At 42.5% G+C, this 15,345-nt stretch overlaps 1 protein-coding gene across 1 annotated transcript in view; it reads left to right on the forward strand.

The window, feature by feature from the left end:
• The window catches only part of LOC114666618 (cytosolic phospholipase A2 zeta-like), a 50,659-nt gene extending 42,536 nt beyond the window's left edge, over positions 1-8,123 (forward strand). Inside the window, exons 17-20 of the mRNA XM_028821540.2 lie at positions 3,930-4,121; positions 4,584-4,750; positions 5,088-5,274; positions 7,224-8,123. Coding sequence (XP_028677373.1) covers positions 3,930-4,121; positions 4,584-4,750; positions 5,088-5,274; positions 7,224-7,450 — 773 coding nt within the window. The 3' untranslated portion in view covers positions 7,451-8,123. The remainder of the gene's footprint in view (positions 1-3,929; positions 4,122-4,583; positions 4,751-5,087; positions 5,275-7,223) is intronic.
• The last annotated feature ends 7,222 nt before the right edge of the window (positions 8,124-15,345 follow it).

Below are 15,345 nucleotides of genomic sequence, written 5' to 3' on the forward strand. Positions count from 1 at the left end.
CTTTTGCCTTCAAACCAGCATCAATTCTTATAGGTGCACTTGCACAAAGTCAGGGATTTTGTAGGATTCTAGTCAGGTGTATGATCAACCAATTATACCAAACAGGTGCTAATGATCATCAATGTCACACGTAGGTTGAAACACAGTCATTAACTGAAACAGAAACAGCTGTGTTGGAGGCTTAAAACTGGGTGAGGAACAGCCAAACTCTGCCACCAAGGTGAGGTTGTGGAAGACAGTCTCATGTCATGGCAAGATTGAGCACAGCAACAAGACACAAGGTAGTTCTACTGCATCAGCAACGTCTCTCCCAGACAAAGATTTCAAAGTAGACTGGGGTTTCAAGATGTGCTGTTCAAGCTCTTTTGAAGAAGCACAAAGAAACGGGCAACATTGAGGATCGTAGACGCAGTGGTCGGTTAAGGAAACTTAGTGCAGCAGATGAAAGACGCATCAACCTTATTACCCTTCGAAATTGGAAGATGTCCAGCAGTGCCATCAGCTCAGAACTGGCAGAAACCAGTGGGACCCAGGTACACCCATCTACTGTCCAGAGAAGTCTGGCCAGAAGTGGTCTTCATGGAAGAGTTGCAGCCAAAAAGCCATACCTCCGATGTGGAAACGAGGCCAAGCGACTCAAGTATGCACGAAAACATAGGAACTGGGATGCAGAAAAATGGCCTGATGAGTCAAAATTTGAAATATTTGGCTGTAGCAGAAGGCAGTTTGTTCATCGAAGGTCTGGAGAGCGATACAATAATGAGTGTCTGCATGCAACAGTGAAGCATGGTGGAGGTTCCTTGAACGTTTGGGGCTGCATTTCTGCAAATGGAGTTGGAGATTTGGTCAGGATTAATGGTGTTCTCAATGCTGAGAAATACAGGCAGATACTTATCCATCATGCAGTACCATCAGGGAGGTGTATGATTGTCCCCAAATTTATTCTGCAGCAGGACAACGACCCCAAACATACAGCCAAAGTCATTAAGAACTATCTTCAGTGTAAAGAAGAACAAGAAGTCCTGGAAGTGATGGTATGGCCCCCACAGAGCCCTGATCTCAACATCATCGAGTGTGTCTGGGATTACATGAAGAGACAGAAGGATGTGAGGAAGCCTACATTCACAGAAGATCTGTGGTTAGTTCTCCAAGATGTTTGGAACAACCTACCAGCCGAGTTCCTTCAAAAACTGTGTGCAAGTGTACCTAGAAGAATTGATGCTGTTTTGAAGGCAAAGGGTGGTCACACCAAATATTGATTTTAGATTTCTCTTTTGTTCATTCACTGCATTTTGTTGATTGATGAAAATAAATGATGAACACTTCCATTTTTAAAAGCATTCTTTGTTTACAGCATTTTTTCACACCTGCCTAAAACTTTTGCACAGTACTGTACCTCCAGATAGACAATGGTTTTTATAGTGAAAACTTCAAGCCTTGTCCTCCATTTGCTGAGGTGTTTCCCTTGCACGCTGTTGAGCTGCAGTGATCATTTTGTTTCGACGTTGTGTCTCCTCATCTGTGTCATTAATACAACGTTGTTGTTACACGGTGGTGTTTGCTGCACACAGGTCTTTAGTAGCAAGCGCCAAAAAAATGTAAAAGTGCATGCATGTGCCATCTAGTGGCTGTAGTTGAGCGTGAGCAGAGGGGACTGCTCCATACACATACACAGAGGTCTTTCGTTGATATACAGTAATCCCTCCTCCATCGCGGGGGTTGCGTTCCAGAGCCACCCGCGAAATAAGAAAATCCGCGAAGTAGAAACCATATGTTTATATGGTTATTTTTATATATTTTAAGCCCTTATAAACTCTCCCACACTATTATAAACATTTCACGCACAACTATACAGCATAAACCCTTTGTATTCTCTTAGATATTAGGTAAGATTCGTTGAAATTATGTATGTACATACAGTAAAACCTAAATATTATTTTAAAGATATCGAGCGTCTCCGATATCACATATGTTACAGCCATTACGACAGACAGGCCACCATCAATAAATACGTACAATGCAAGAAAAATTGTATACAGTAAAATGTGTGTACAGTGACACTAAACTATGTACATGTAATAAGTACTGTACGTAAATAATTAATTATGGTTACTCACTAACAATGACACGACGACTTGTCCGTTAACGATGAGTTTAATTTTACTGCACAACAAAGGATAGCGTTACAGCTCTTCTAAAGGAGCCTCTTCAGGCGACTGTTTAGCACCGCCGTTGTTCTTCTTCTGGCAGTCTTCAATCCAAATCCCTAAAGCAGATTCCATCCAGACTACTGCCTTATCACGTCTACTTGCAACTCATTTTGCGCCCTGGTTAAAAGACACTGCGACCGTAGATCTTGTATGCTTTTCCTCCTTTTTAAATAAAAAGAATCGTGGACTCATTTATGCTGTAATGGTGTCCTGCAGCGGTGTAGCTGTTTCCTTCCTTCAACATATCCAAAACTTTTACCTTTTCTGCAATCATTTGCATCTTCTGTTGGCGCTTGTGCACGTTAATGCTGAATGAGTGAGATTAGACTTCCTGGTTAATGCAGCACTCCGTCGCTGAGCCAATCAGCAGCACACAGGAACTTAACCGCGTGCTCTGATTGGGTAGCTTCTCAGCCATCCGCCAATAGCGTCCCTTGTTTCAATTCAAATGCGTCCCTTTGTTTGAATTCAAATGGGCAAATCAACTGAGGAAGCACACGTACTGTAGACCGCAGACATCCGCGAAGCAGTGAAAAATCCGCGATATATATTCACATATGCTTACATTTAAAATCCGCGATGGAGTGAAGCCGCGAAAGCCGAAGCACGATATAGCGAGGGATCACTGTATGTCTAATACATAAAAGACACCATTTTTGTAATGTAGAGAATGTGTGACTGACATACATGTTTGCACTCTTCTGACAAAATATCTGAAAAGAAAAGTAAAATAAAACACTGAAACTTACCAGGTTGGTAAATGCAAACCATTAAATGCCAATCCTGAACCCACCAACAGTGTTAGATACTGAGGTAGGAGCTGATCCTGGACAGGATGTTAGTTGATCTCGGTCGCCGATCTCTTTTGCCTGCATGTCTTAGATGTGGGTGGAAATGAGAGTACCGCAAGGAGGAAAAAAAAAATTCAGACATGTAGAGAACATGTCACCTCCAAACAAGCTTTTACTTAGTTGGGAGTCAAATTCAGGAAACTTGATGTGGAGTAGAACAGATCTAACTCTCTGCTCCATAAGGCATGAATTCTAATAAAGAGAAATATATGTGAAAGTAGCAATGTGAATGTATCTATATATTAAAAGGCAGTGGTTAGTTCTGCTGCCCCATTGCTCCAGGCTCAGGTTCAAAGCCCACCCCGGTCACCATCTCTCTGGAGTTGACATGTTCTCTCCATTTCTGCACGGATTTTTCCTGCATACTCCGATTTCTTTCCTCACATATAACAGATCTGTGGATTAGGTTGATGAGTGACTCGTACACTCGGCCCAGTACGAGTGAGTGACTATGCGCTTTTGTCTGATGCTGCCAGGATGAGCTCTGGAAACCCAGGACTCTGTATTGATATAAGCTGGCCTGGAAAATCTGTGAATGAGTTATTGAACAGACAGCTCTTCATCTAACGAACATTAGGATATTTTATTTACTTGAAATGGCAGAGAAGTTTGACTACAACATATAAAAAGAATTTCAATATTATTTGATTCTCCATCGACTAATTAATTTCTTGGAATAAATATTGTCTCCTCTCCTCTTTTATGATATGCATTTCTTGTTGAGGTGATATTTATTGTCCCTATTGCCCCTTTCTTGTTCCTTTGTATTTTGACTGAGTAAATCTTATAATTGTTATAATTCAATATAATAAAATGCTGAGAGTTTTCCTTTTCAGTGCTTTAATTCTAATTTTATCCCTAAACTTAGAGAATGCTCCAGCGCAGACGAAGGTGCCCACAGTTTTAGACACATTCTTCATCACTCCCACCAGCATCATCACTCATTTTCTTGAGGAGGTCTTGACTGACCGGCCTGTCATCAGCCACAGCTACAACTTCCTACGGGGCTTCACTCTGCACCGGGACTACAGTCGGAGCAGCCAATTCACTGCTTGGAAAGGTGACCACATCAGACACAAGCTCTGTGCATACTAGAACGTCTAAAGTAGCCATCGCTTTAACAAGCTGAGGGGCATACACTTCGTATGAGACACTCTCATTGGAGTCTGCTGAGGGATATTCATAGCTTCTGGGGAGCAGCATCTTCAACCTAAGGCTTTCTTTATACTGTGGGGTAAACTGAGGGTTCACTCTAAGGATTTCTACCCCTGATGCCCAATGTGGGCCACACGAGTCACTCTGGGAAATTTTCTACCAGGTGCCCACTCCTTTTGAGATGTAAGCATTTTAGGAGGGGTGGATGACTCCAAATCTACTGACCAAAGTCAAAGGCTAAAGATACAGACAATATTAAGTTTCAATAATGTAGAAAACCTTCATGGTGATGCTAATGGAATCAACAGAAGTGGTTATTTGTCAATATATTCACAAATCATGACATGAATTCTTCTGCTTGCATTAGAAAAACACTTGGATGCGTTCCCCAACCAGCTAACCCCCACCGACCCAAAGCTACACCTTGTTGATTCAGGATTCTCTATTAACACCGGCTTCCCACCACTGCTGAGGCCAGAGAGGAACGTAGACGTCATTCTCTCCTTCAACTTTTCCTGGGGAGACCAATTTAAGGTAACGCAGACTGAAAACAAGAAAAACAAAAGGGTGCATGTCATTGGGAGAGGGTGGGATGTTGTCCGCGTGGGGAGCCTGAAGGCTTCGGAGGGTGGTGAGCACCATAAGGATGAAGATTCTTCTGGGAATCCCTAGCTATGCAACCAAGACAGAGACCATTTTATTTCATAGCATCTGCAGCGGTCTTACTGAACATAAAGGCCAGTATAGAAAACCAGTGAAAATGTGCTTAATTGGTAATGTGTTCACTGGGCTTCCCTGGTAGCACTTGATGACATGCTGTCTTTCTGAGGGTACTCCGTTTTTGGTAACGTCTTCCTGTCTCTTTCCACAGGGGCTCAAGCTCACTGAGCAGTACTGTTCAGATCACCACTTGCCTTTTCCTCGGGTGAACCTTGCTGAAGTCGAGCAGCAGCCTCTGAAGGAGTGTTACGTCTTCAGTGATGAGAGTAATCCACATGCACCCATCGTTCTTCATTTCCCTATGGTTAACGCTACATTCCAGAAATTCAAAGCCCCCGGTAAGTTGCAAACAACTTTTCAGAAAAGGCTTACTGTACATGTGGATCGGATATAGCCTGACCATCACATCTAGCAGCAGGCCTTATGGGGCATCCAGGCAAGTGTTAGAGCTGAATGTCCCAATAATTCATTCTTTTGTGCCTACTGACTGGCTAACGAGACAGACCACCCATCTGTTCTTTTGCTGTAGTGTTGGCTAAAGTAATACAAAAATAATACAAAGTCCTACATAGTTAAGGTAAATGGTACACTCCTCACCCACATGAACATGGCACTGAAGTGTCCTTTTAGAGAAGAGAACAGAACTCTTCCAGCGCTGCCACTATTTGGAAACCGTTCAGAGAGCAGACTCCACAGAAATGGCCAAATGAAACTTAAAGATTTTGGATTTTGTCAAACATACTAATATTTCCAAATTTATCACCATAAGAATAAAAAAAGACAGTCAACTAAACAATCAGATCAGTTTAAAATTAAGAACGAGGTGCCAATTGTGAATCTATTGGCATGAAGATCTGTTGGCACAGGGGACCCCAAGGCCTGTACTGTATCAGTAGTTACAGGGCCGAGTTCTGGGGCTGGCTGATATTTCTCAGTCTTGAATCATTGTTTCTGAGAAGGCCCTTGTTCTGATTTATATGATAGGTGGTGCTGTGTTTTACCTTTCAGGTTTAAGCGAAAACAACAACAGCGAGGAGATTCAAGCCACCAAATGTTCATTTTGGCATAGTTAGCACAGTTGCTTCACAGCGCCAGAGGCCTGCTTTCAAATCCCCTTGCCAAGCTCAGGAATAAACAGAATTCATTTTACCGAAGGTGTACAGAGTACATGCTTCATGCAGTTGCAGCAAATGACACAGATAAATAAACATGGACTTGTGAACAAGGCTTTATTGAGCAAAAAGCAATTCCTTCTTTTCCACCCCAAAAACTCCTTTTAAAATCCCCCACAACCCCTTTAGTGAATTTAGCAATTATGAAATTGCCCGTGAAAGAGACTTTAGTCTCAGTTTTGTAAAAACTATACAAATTTTAGCTTACCTGATTTGCTAGTGACACATAGATGGCACTTTATTTGTACTAAAGAATAATATAGATTTTACAGAAGCTTAAGTAATATGACAACAAACAACAACCACCTCCCGCAAACACAGACAAGAATTCCGAACCTTGACATGATGTGACTAAAGATAAGGGAGACGTCCCAGTGAGACATTATGCAGACATATTGCTGTTGGTATGAAGGAGCCCCAGTAGTGTTTCTTGACACACTTCTGCTGAATAATTCATTGGCTGGAAGTCCTCAGTGTGTCCGAGAGAGGATGTGCAGCATTGTTCATAATGGCACTTAGTTTGGTTTTAATATATAAAAACAGTTGGGATTCTTTTGCAGAGTTTCTTTTGTCCAGTTCAGAGTTGCCACTTAACCTAACACTTGTGTCATTAGGGATAAAAAGAGGAATACCAGGAAGAAAATCCATGTAACTGTGGGGAGAACATACAAAAGCCACAGAAGTAATGACTGGGTATGGGATTTGAAACCATGACACCAGAAACGTGAGACTGCAGCAATAAGCTTGGGGTCACAGCTTGAAACAAAAATGAAAAATTAAGTTTTCACACATAAAATAAATGAAAGAGATGCTTCAGTAACTAGAAAATTATTCCTGCACCATGTTGGATGTTATTCAGACACATGCCCACCTAGTTTCCTGTGGCACTGAACCTTCGCCCATTGTGTCTTTTTGATCAGGCCTCTGCCTGGCACACACCTCCCCGCATGACTGGAGGTGTTCCTAATATCCCATAATGGGACTGCTCTCTAACTATTAGGAGTTTTCCTATTTGAAACCCAAGAGGAGTTCAGAGGATGTTGGGCAGTGCAGCGGGATCTCCTTGTCTTGGCTCATGGTGTCCTCTTTCTTTGTTTTTGTCATGGACTCCACAGGTGTTGCGCGTCTTACTGAACAAGAGGTGACAGATGGCCAGGTAGATGTCCACAGTAAACAGTCTGCCTACAGGACATTTGACGTGAGTTACACCCCTGAAGAATTCACACAGCTGGTGACCCTGAGCTGCTATAATGTCCTCAATAATGAGGAGGCACTCCTCAAGGCCCTACAGCAAGCCTTGGAGAGAAAAAGAAGAGCAAGGGGGCAGTCGCCAAAGCCTTAGTAGTTTAGTCCTTGATCTTCCAGAGCCCACACCCATCCAGCCTCCGTATTTGGATGAAATGGAGTGAGCCCTTCTTAGGTTACGCTTGGCATCAACACAAGAACGGAAATGGAAAGACTTTTAAATACTTTCCAGGTGAATATGTCTACTGGTCAGATACCCTCATAAAACAGGACCTCTTCATGAATCGGTGGTCTTGTACAGTCCAAAGATAGACACTGGTGATGGACTGTTGTTCAATGCAGGGCTGGTTCTTGGTCTGGACTGACTAATGCCAGGCTACTCTAAGGCTCGCCAGGATCCAGAAATGGTAAAGTGGGTAAGAAAATGGATGGAGTCTGCGCATCGATGCTGTGAATCCTCGACAATGTGAAGCCAAGAATAGAGTGTTACTAGAACTGAACGCACACTTCTACCGTATGTCCTTCTAAAACTGAACGCACACTCGAATGTCCTTTCTAAATAAACAGGAGAATGTAAATGCCTAGTCTATCAAAACAGACACAAATCATGTGTATGTGTGTAAGAATGGCAGGTTTTAAATTTGTATTTGTTAAAGCCACAATTTGAATTAATGTTATAACCAGCAAAGTTGACATTTTAGAAAATGTTTATTGCAAAATGCAATTTATTTTCTTCATTAGCATAGTAAAACGCTCATTTATTAAAACAAGCTCAGTAGTACGCTCGTCTGTTTCGATCGCGTCATGCATTCACGAACGTTGTTCACCACATATGCCTTTTATCAGATAATATGGTTTATTATCTGATGCCAGCCACTTGCCTTTGTTCATCCGACATTCCCAACCTCTTGTAAATGCCAATCGACATTATGCCCGGGTAAGGGCACAGATGCCAGCCGGACAGATAGACATCTTATTGTTTTATATAGAGAGAGGTATTGCAAGATAGCCCCATGATCCTGCACTTCTCAATTTAACCACTTTGTGCTGCTTTGACAAATTTTAAGGCGACTTTGGATGAGATATTGAGGCAATTTGGCTAACCTTCCATTGGACTTGTGCAGGGGCAGTGAGTGGAGCCCCTAGGAACGAAGAAAGTTTAGCTCTTAAATTGGACCTGTGGGTCTTGCGTGCAGCTGTGATTTTTTTGCCCATTTAGTACTGCTGTATTCCAATGATACTGTAAATAATAAATCTGTTCTTACGATGGCAGGCAGCATGCTTGGGTGGGCCACTTTACTGAAATGCCACACATACCAGCATTCAAAAGTTTGAAATTGCTCAGAAATGGTCATGTTATTAATAGAAATCAGTACTTATTTTAAATCAAGGTACCATTAAATTAAAAAAAATATATATAGGCAAGACTTTAGTAAGGTTGCAAACGGCCATTACTGCTTTATCATTTAAAATTTGCAGTCAAATGTGGCCTAATGGTCAACTCCCTTAGCGTATCTTTAATTATTGCTGTTTAAATGCTGATTGGTTATTAGACAAATCTTTGTAATTGTGTGAGCGCAGCTGAAATCTGTTATTCTCTTTACTAAAGCAGGCACATTCAGGTTTCCTTAAGTTGAAAGGTCCTGACATTCCTAAAGTTTAGTTCTGGGTTTAAAAGTGGACAAAAAGTAACGCCTTTCTCAACAAACACGTTGGCCTGTTGTTGGTGGTGGTGGTTTTTTGGTTTGTTTTCCCCCAAAATTAAAGATTTCATACAAAATGTCCACTACTGTCTTTAGAGATGAGGCCAAATGGCATCTAAATAGGATAGAAAAAGAGGCACAAGGCTCACATTCACAACTGTTTAAAGTGGATAAGGAGGTCTGAGTCTGCCGTTTGAGTCTGTGGTCTTACCAGTCCTCCGCTGGCTGCTTCCTTCAATGGCACACACCAAATACCAGTGTCATGTGCAACACTGAAAAGAAAAGGTTAACATAAGCAAAAGAATACAAACACTGAAGGGTGGCGTTCTGGGTGATTTCAAGCTTCTGCCCATTTTCACTTTTACTTTTTATACATCACTTTCAAAACTCTGGCCATCACCCAGGGCCGTCTTAACACGTGGATACAACAGGCACTGGCCCCAGGAGTACAGGGGCCCACGATGTTTCTGATGCCTATGTATGTTTCTGATTTGCTATCAGAACTGCGGTGCCAGCACACTACTTTGCCCGGGGGCCTATGATGCTGTTAAGTTGGCCTTGCCATCCCCTCCGAGTTGTTTTTTCACTGTTGCAGATGGCACGGTCCTTTTAATGCACAGAACATTGTCCTTCTTCTTTGACATGCCTAATATGTCTTCAGTCTAAACAATTAAAAGTGGAGAGTTCAGTCCAAGAAATGAAAGTGGCAGAAACCCCAGCCATTGTCAGTAGTCTTTGCAGTGCAAATTGCCCAGAGGTTGTGAAAACGAATAACAACATAAACCTAACGAAAACCCCAGAAAGGCAATACACCCACATGGAGCAACATGGCAGACCACTGATGAGCGGGACAGGTTGTAACTGATTGAGTGCAAACACAGCAAAACAAGAAGTCGGACTTAACATAGAGAATTGGTCCCTGCATGGTGCAGTTAAGAAGTCCTGTTCAAATCGAGAGTAAGTCAAAGAGAGTCCATGTTTATACTGGTAGTGGCACCTGACAAGGTGGAGAATACCCCAAAAGCAATTGGACCTTCCATCCAGGGACGTGTATTGCTAAACCTCGAAAATCTCAGAATCCCCTGCCACCACACCCAATCTAAAAATAAAGGCAATTTAAAAACGGACCAAAGATGATACAATACAACACGTTCATGATGGCTTATGGGTAGCACAGCGCTCTGCCATTGGTCTAGATGAAGCCAAGGTCACTGCACTGCGGGATTGCACCATTGTTGAACAACACGCCGTAGTGAGATTTCTTTAGACAGACAGAATGAAACCTGCTGAATTCCACCAAACGATGTTGGCTCACAGTGCAGAAATGAAAACAGCCTGACTCAATGAAAAGTTTATGAATGGGCAGAAACGTTTAAACGAGAAAGAACAAGTGTAACTGGCAAAGCTCGATCTGGTTGGCCGACAGCATCATGCACACAAATGTCTTCATCAGACAACACCGATGCGTCTCTTAATTGGCTGTTGTTGCATGTTTGGATATCGGCTATGGGGTCTGCACGTGGCGTGGTGCACGGTGACTTGGGGTACCGTGAAGTTTGTGCAGGATCAGTACCCAGACAGGTTACTGATCACAAGCCAACATCCTTCAGTGAATTTCAGCAGGTTTCACTCCCTTTGCTCAAAGAAATCCCACTATGTGTGTTGTTCAACAATCACACAGCGGAGCCTCCATGTTCATTTGACCTTGGCTTCAACGGGACTAATGGCGGAGCGCTGTGCTGTGTGTGCTCATTACCCATAAGTCATCGTAAACATGTTGTATTGTGTCAGCTACTATCTGTTGCAGTACCGGCATAATTTTCTTTTTTTTATTTATCCTCATATTTTACCCTAAATGCTTTTCTTTTTTTAATATAGGATAAGTAGTAACAAATAGATGCATCATTTCTCTAACTTTTAGGAATACGAGTCCCCTCATTTCCTCTTATGCACACCTTGAACATCTGCACAACCTTCATGTCACGTCTGCTTTCAATTTTCTTTTTATTTTTTTATTTATTACAGACGTCTAAGGATATGCCTTTGGATCATTTGCTGTCTTTTTGCTGCTTGCTAGCTGCTTCTTCTGCCTGTTGCATGTCGTTGTTTTAAGAGCTGGGAACATATTATGCTTGCCTGCCAAAAGCAATCCAACAACTGCTAGCTTAGAGGTCTGTTGACTTGTTTTAAATGATGGCTCACTGCCTGGTCTTGCGTGACGTTGTAAAAGCAATACCTGTCTTTTATTACTGGCCCCGGGCGTGGTTGAATTCTTTCTTGCAGGATGTATAACGCTGCTCGCGTTCGGTTGGGGTAGCTGCTGTCACAGCTTTCTCTACATGTGTATAGCGCCGGGTTTTTTTTTTTAGCCTTTTTAATTTCCCTGGTTTCGTAGTCTCAAACCTGCTCTGCATGTGTTTAGCATCAACGTTTGTAAACGTCTTTATGAAGTTCTACTTTGTCTTTTACTCATTGTCTTTTAATTCTGAGCCGGATTGGACGTGCTTTTTTTTTCAATTCCACTTGTTCCGGGCTGATAATTACTTTCCTTATTTTCTGAATTTGCACCTCGATTATTCTTTTTTGCTCTTTTTTCTGTCCAACGCATTTGAGTCTCTTTTCTTTCTCTCTTTTCTCACTTGTTCCGGGCTGATCATCACGTTCCTTACTTTCTAAATTTGCACCTAGATTATTGTTTTTCTTTTTAGCATTTTTTTCTCTCCATCGCTTTTGGGTCTCTTTTCTCCGTGCTTTTCTTTCTTCTTCGTTTAATCATCGACGTTTCATTTCTACTGTATTGACCGTATACACTTTATATGCACTGAGACCTGGAGCTGTGTGTGCTGCATGACTGCCTTTACACTACTGATTTGTTTTTTTTGATATTGCTTGTAAGTAGAGTGTTTCTTGCCAGACTCTCGTTCTATGTTCGTCTCACGGGTCTTTAAATTATCTTTCGAGAAGATCGCATATCGTAGACTATCAGGATAGGGGACAGGATTTCTTTTTATAATAGAGAGACGAGTCCCCTCATTTCCTCTTATGCACACGTTGAACATCTGCACAACCTTCATGTCATGTCTACTTTCAATTTTCTCTTTATTTTTTTATTTGTTTGCCGTCCCACCCTCCCAAGGTTTTTCTTTTTGGCGGCCCCTCTCTGTCCCAGCAGCCCAAATGAGTGGAGTCTGCCAAGTCCAGAGGGTCATGAAAATGGAGTCAGCCTGGCACATTCTTTATAACAGTCTCATTGGGCATCCATTGCAAGTCTCTGCTCACAGACAAATAGGAGGTGTGGCCTACTCCTCAAATCACTTATTTTGGAATAAACTTTTACCCTTTTAAAATAACATTTTATTTGATTGACACTTTTTACATTAAATTGCAGCACCTGTTGTACTATTTAAATGATTACAGTCCAGGAGGTATAAACCAGCCAGGTCACCTCTTGATTATCTCTTTGATAATTTTTAAAATTTTTGTTTTTCCAGTTTTTTTTTTTTTATATAATTTTGAAAAAATATATTCTTAATTAAAAATGAGAAGGGCAGTTAAAAAGGTTAAAGACATAAGGAATTCAAATCCAGCACCTTGCTCACAGTAGAGAGCCTTTCGGCTGTTACTCAGAGGGAGTGGGAAATGGAGATGCGTGTCACCTCAGACAGTGTCCTGGACACTTCAAGCTTGTCACCTGCAGGTGGCAGCCCCGAGTTCGTGCTCACCACAGGCCAGGCACTCCTCACTTCTTAAACAGCTTCTTGAAAACGCCTTTGTCCTTCTTGCTCTTATCTTTTGGATTGCTCTCCGCTTGACGCCAGTTGGAAAGGCTGGGCTGGAGCATTGGTTCGGTCTTCTGGTCTCCTGGAGAAGCAACCAAAGAAGAGGAGCGTCACTTGTTGTGGACAAATCCCTGGGGATCTGGGAAAGTAAAGCCAAAGCATAACAACCAGTCGCTCACAGCACAAGGAAATGTGAGGGATCGGATTTCTGGTAAGGAAAAAGAAATAAAAATGTCTTGCAGTTAACTTTTTCAGGGCTGATGTTGACTTTTGTCGAAATTCAGGGGTAGAGGATGGTAATCAGCAGGTTAGTATTTTAAAGGATTTAAATGAAAATCTTACTCTAGGTGAATGGGGGGCTAGAACTTTGCACCGTTTGGCTAGAGGATGCTGCTGAGGTGCAGAAGTGATGGGAGAACATCAATCACATGCCCATTCCCGGGACACATCTGGACGATGTCACTGCAGGATAATGACACTAGCTGCTGTAACTGAGGAACGCCATTTAAATGACACAACAGGAGAGGTGGATGTCATTTACATGAACAGTAAGTATGACCTCCATATCTATAAAGCACAATTTCACCCTGCGATGGACTGGCGCCCTCTCCAAGTGATTCCTGCCTGCCTTGCGTCCCATGCTTGCTGGTTGGGACTCCATTAGATTCCACCTTGTGACCCTGAACAATATTAGGCGAACTTCGAGAATGGGACAGTATTAAACACAATTTATGTTTATGTGTTCTTCTGCACAGCTCTATGTTCCCATAATTCAGGTATCTGAGATGCAATTCTGGCCTGGCCCTGATAGAGGCAGCTGGAGGCTGACACAACTGGAATGAAATCCTACAAGTAAGATGAAAGGTGGTGATGGTAGTGTAACAGTTAGCATACTTGAATTTCAAGGAAGGAGTTGGGGTTTAACGCCGGCCCATTATACTAAACATGAAGTGTTTCCGTGATGGGCCACAAGTCGTGGACTTTTGAAATAAGAGCCAGGCAAAGCTGGGAAACACAACTATATCTGAATAAATAAATAAAGCTAATGGGATGGCTCCTTGTATGTTTGTTCCTGCATCATTCAAAAACAGAAAAGCAGTGACAATCCAACTTCGATTAGAACGTTAATGGCAGCTCAATGCAGTGGCAGGTGCAGCTCATTGTTGGGTTTCTGTTTGTTGTCCAGCATTATGTCTACTCCTTCATGATACCAGAAGCTAAATTCAAAGCTGATTGGCGGAAGCTGAAAGGCAGCCTGACTGTGTGGCTGCCATTTTAGCCCTATATGATAAAGAAGAATCTGCCGATTCCTCTCATCCCGTCAAATTACCAATTCCATTTGGAACAGGCGCACTTCCCTGCGAGTCGGTGTTACACAGCTGCTCATCTCCAGGTAAACTGGGCACCTCAGATGAGTGAAAGGTAAATGTAATGGTGACATTTTGAAATAATACCTCGGCACTGCTGGGAAACACAGCTAGCAACTCTGTGCGATTAGAGAATGCGGTGCAGTCAGGGGCGCCACTCCTGTCCGACTGCACTTGACTGACTACATGAACATCCTACGTACAAATATCAGGCTGTGCCATCAGATAATGCATGCAAACATTGCTCTACACGATTGCATTTAAATGTTTATACTGCCATGTTGATACAGTATGACTCTTGTGATGGACGGCCAGCGTTTCAGTCTGGCCGGGACATCCCTGAACAGAAAGAAGGAGGAAGAGCAGGCTTTTTAGGACACTGCCTCCCCCGGGACACTAGATGGCAGCTCCCCTGGATGGAAATGGTTCCCCGGATTCCCTCAGGGCATCATGGGACATGGAGTCCATTTCCTCAGCCCTGTTGGGTGCCGCCAGGGGGAGCTCACAAGGAACCTGGGGACTCCTACTGTTATTAAGACCCAGAAGTACTTTGGAGGCACCAGGATGGAAGCCCGCAGTACTTCTGGGCTATTTGAGGAACAAGGATGTGGCAGTTGACCCGGAGAAGAAACACTTCTGGGTCATGGACTATTTAAAGGACTTTGGGAAACCCAGCAAGGGAGCTGGAGTTGGGAGGTTGGGTGACTAAGCTGCTGGGAGTGGAGGATTATTATTGTTATTGATCTATTGTATTGATTATTGGAGAATTGTGGAGTGTGTGGTGTTTTGTGCACTTATTGAAGAAATTATTAAAGATTCTTCTTGGTGCTTTTTACAAGTGTGTCTTGGACATCTGTTTGGTGAGTTTCATGGGGCAACAGCGCCTCTAGCGTCCACACTCTCCATTTAATAAATTGTAATTTCTATGAATTAGTAAGATGAAAGTTAATCAGAATTCTTCTCATAAAAGCAATAACTAGTGCTTTTCTAGTAATAATAAAATGCCAGGTCGCAACAATGGCCATTGCTCTCTACCCCAATGGTGGTCTCTAAACTGTTCCTATTCCTGTCCCGTTTTTAGCAAAGAGCATCACATTATGATTAGGGTCTTGACATTAGTTCATGTTCAGGTTTGTCAAGTCT

This window comes from Erpetoichthys calabaricus, chromosome 16 (assembly GCF_900747795.2).
Source record: "Erpetoichthys calabaricus chromosome 16, fErpCal1.3, whole genome shotgun sequence".
NCBI classification, from domain to species: Eukaryota; Metazoa; Chordata; class Cladistia; order Polypteriformes; family Polypteridae; genus Erpetoichthys; species Erpetoichthys calabaricus.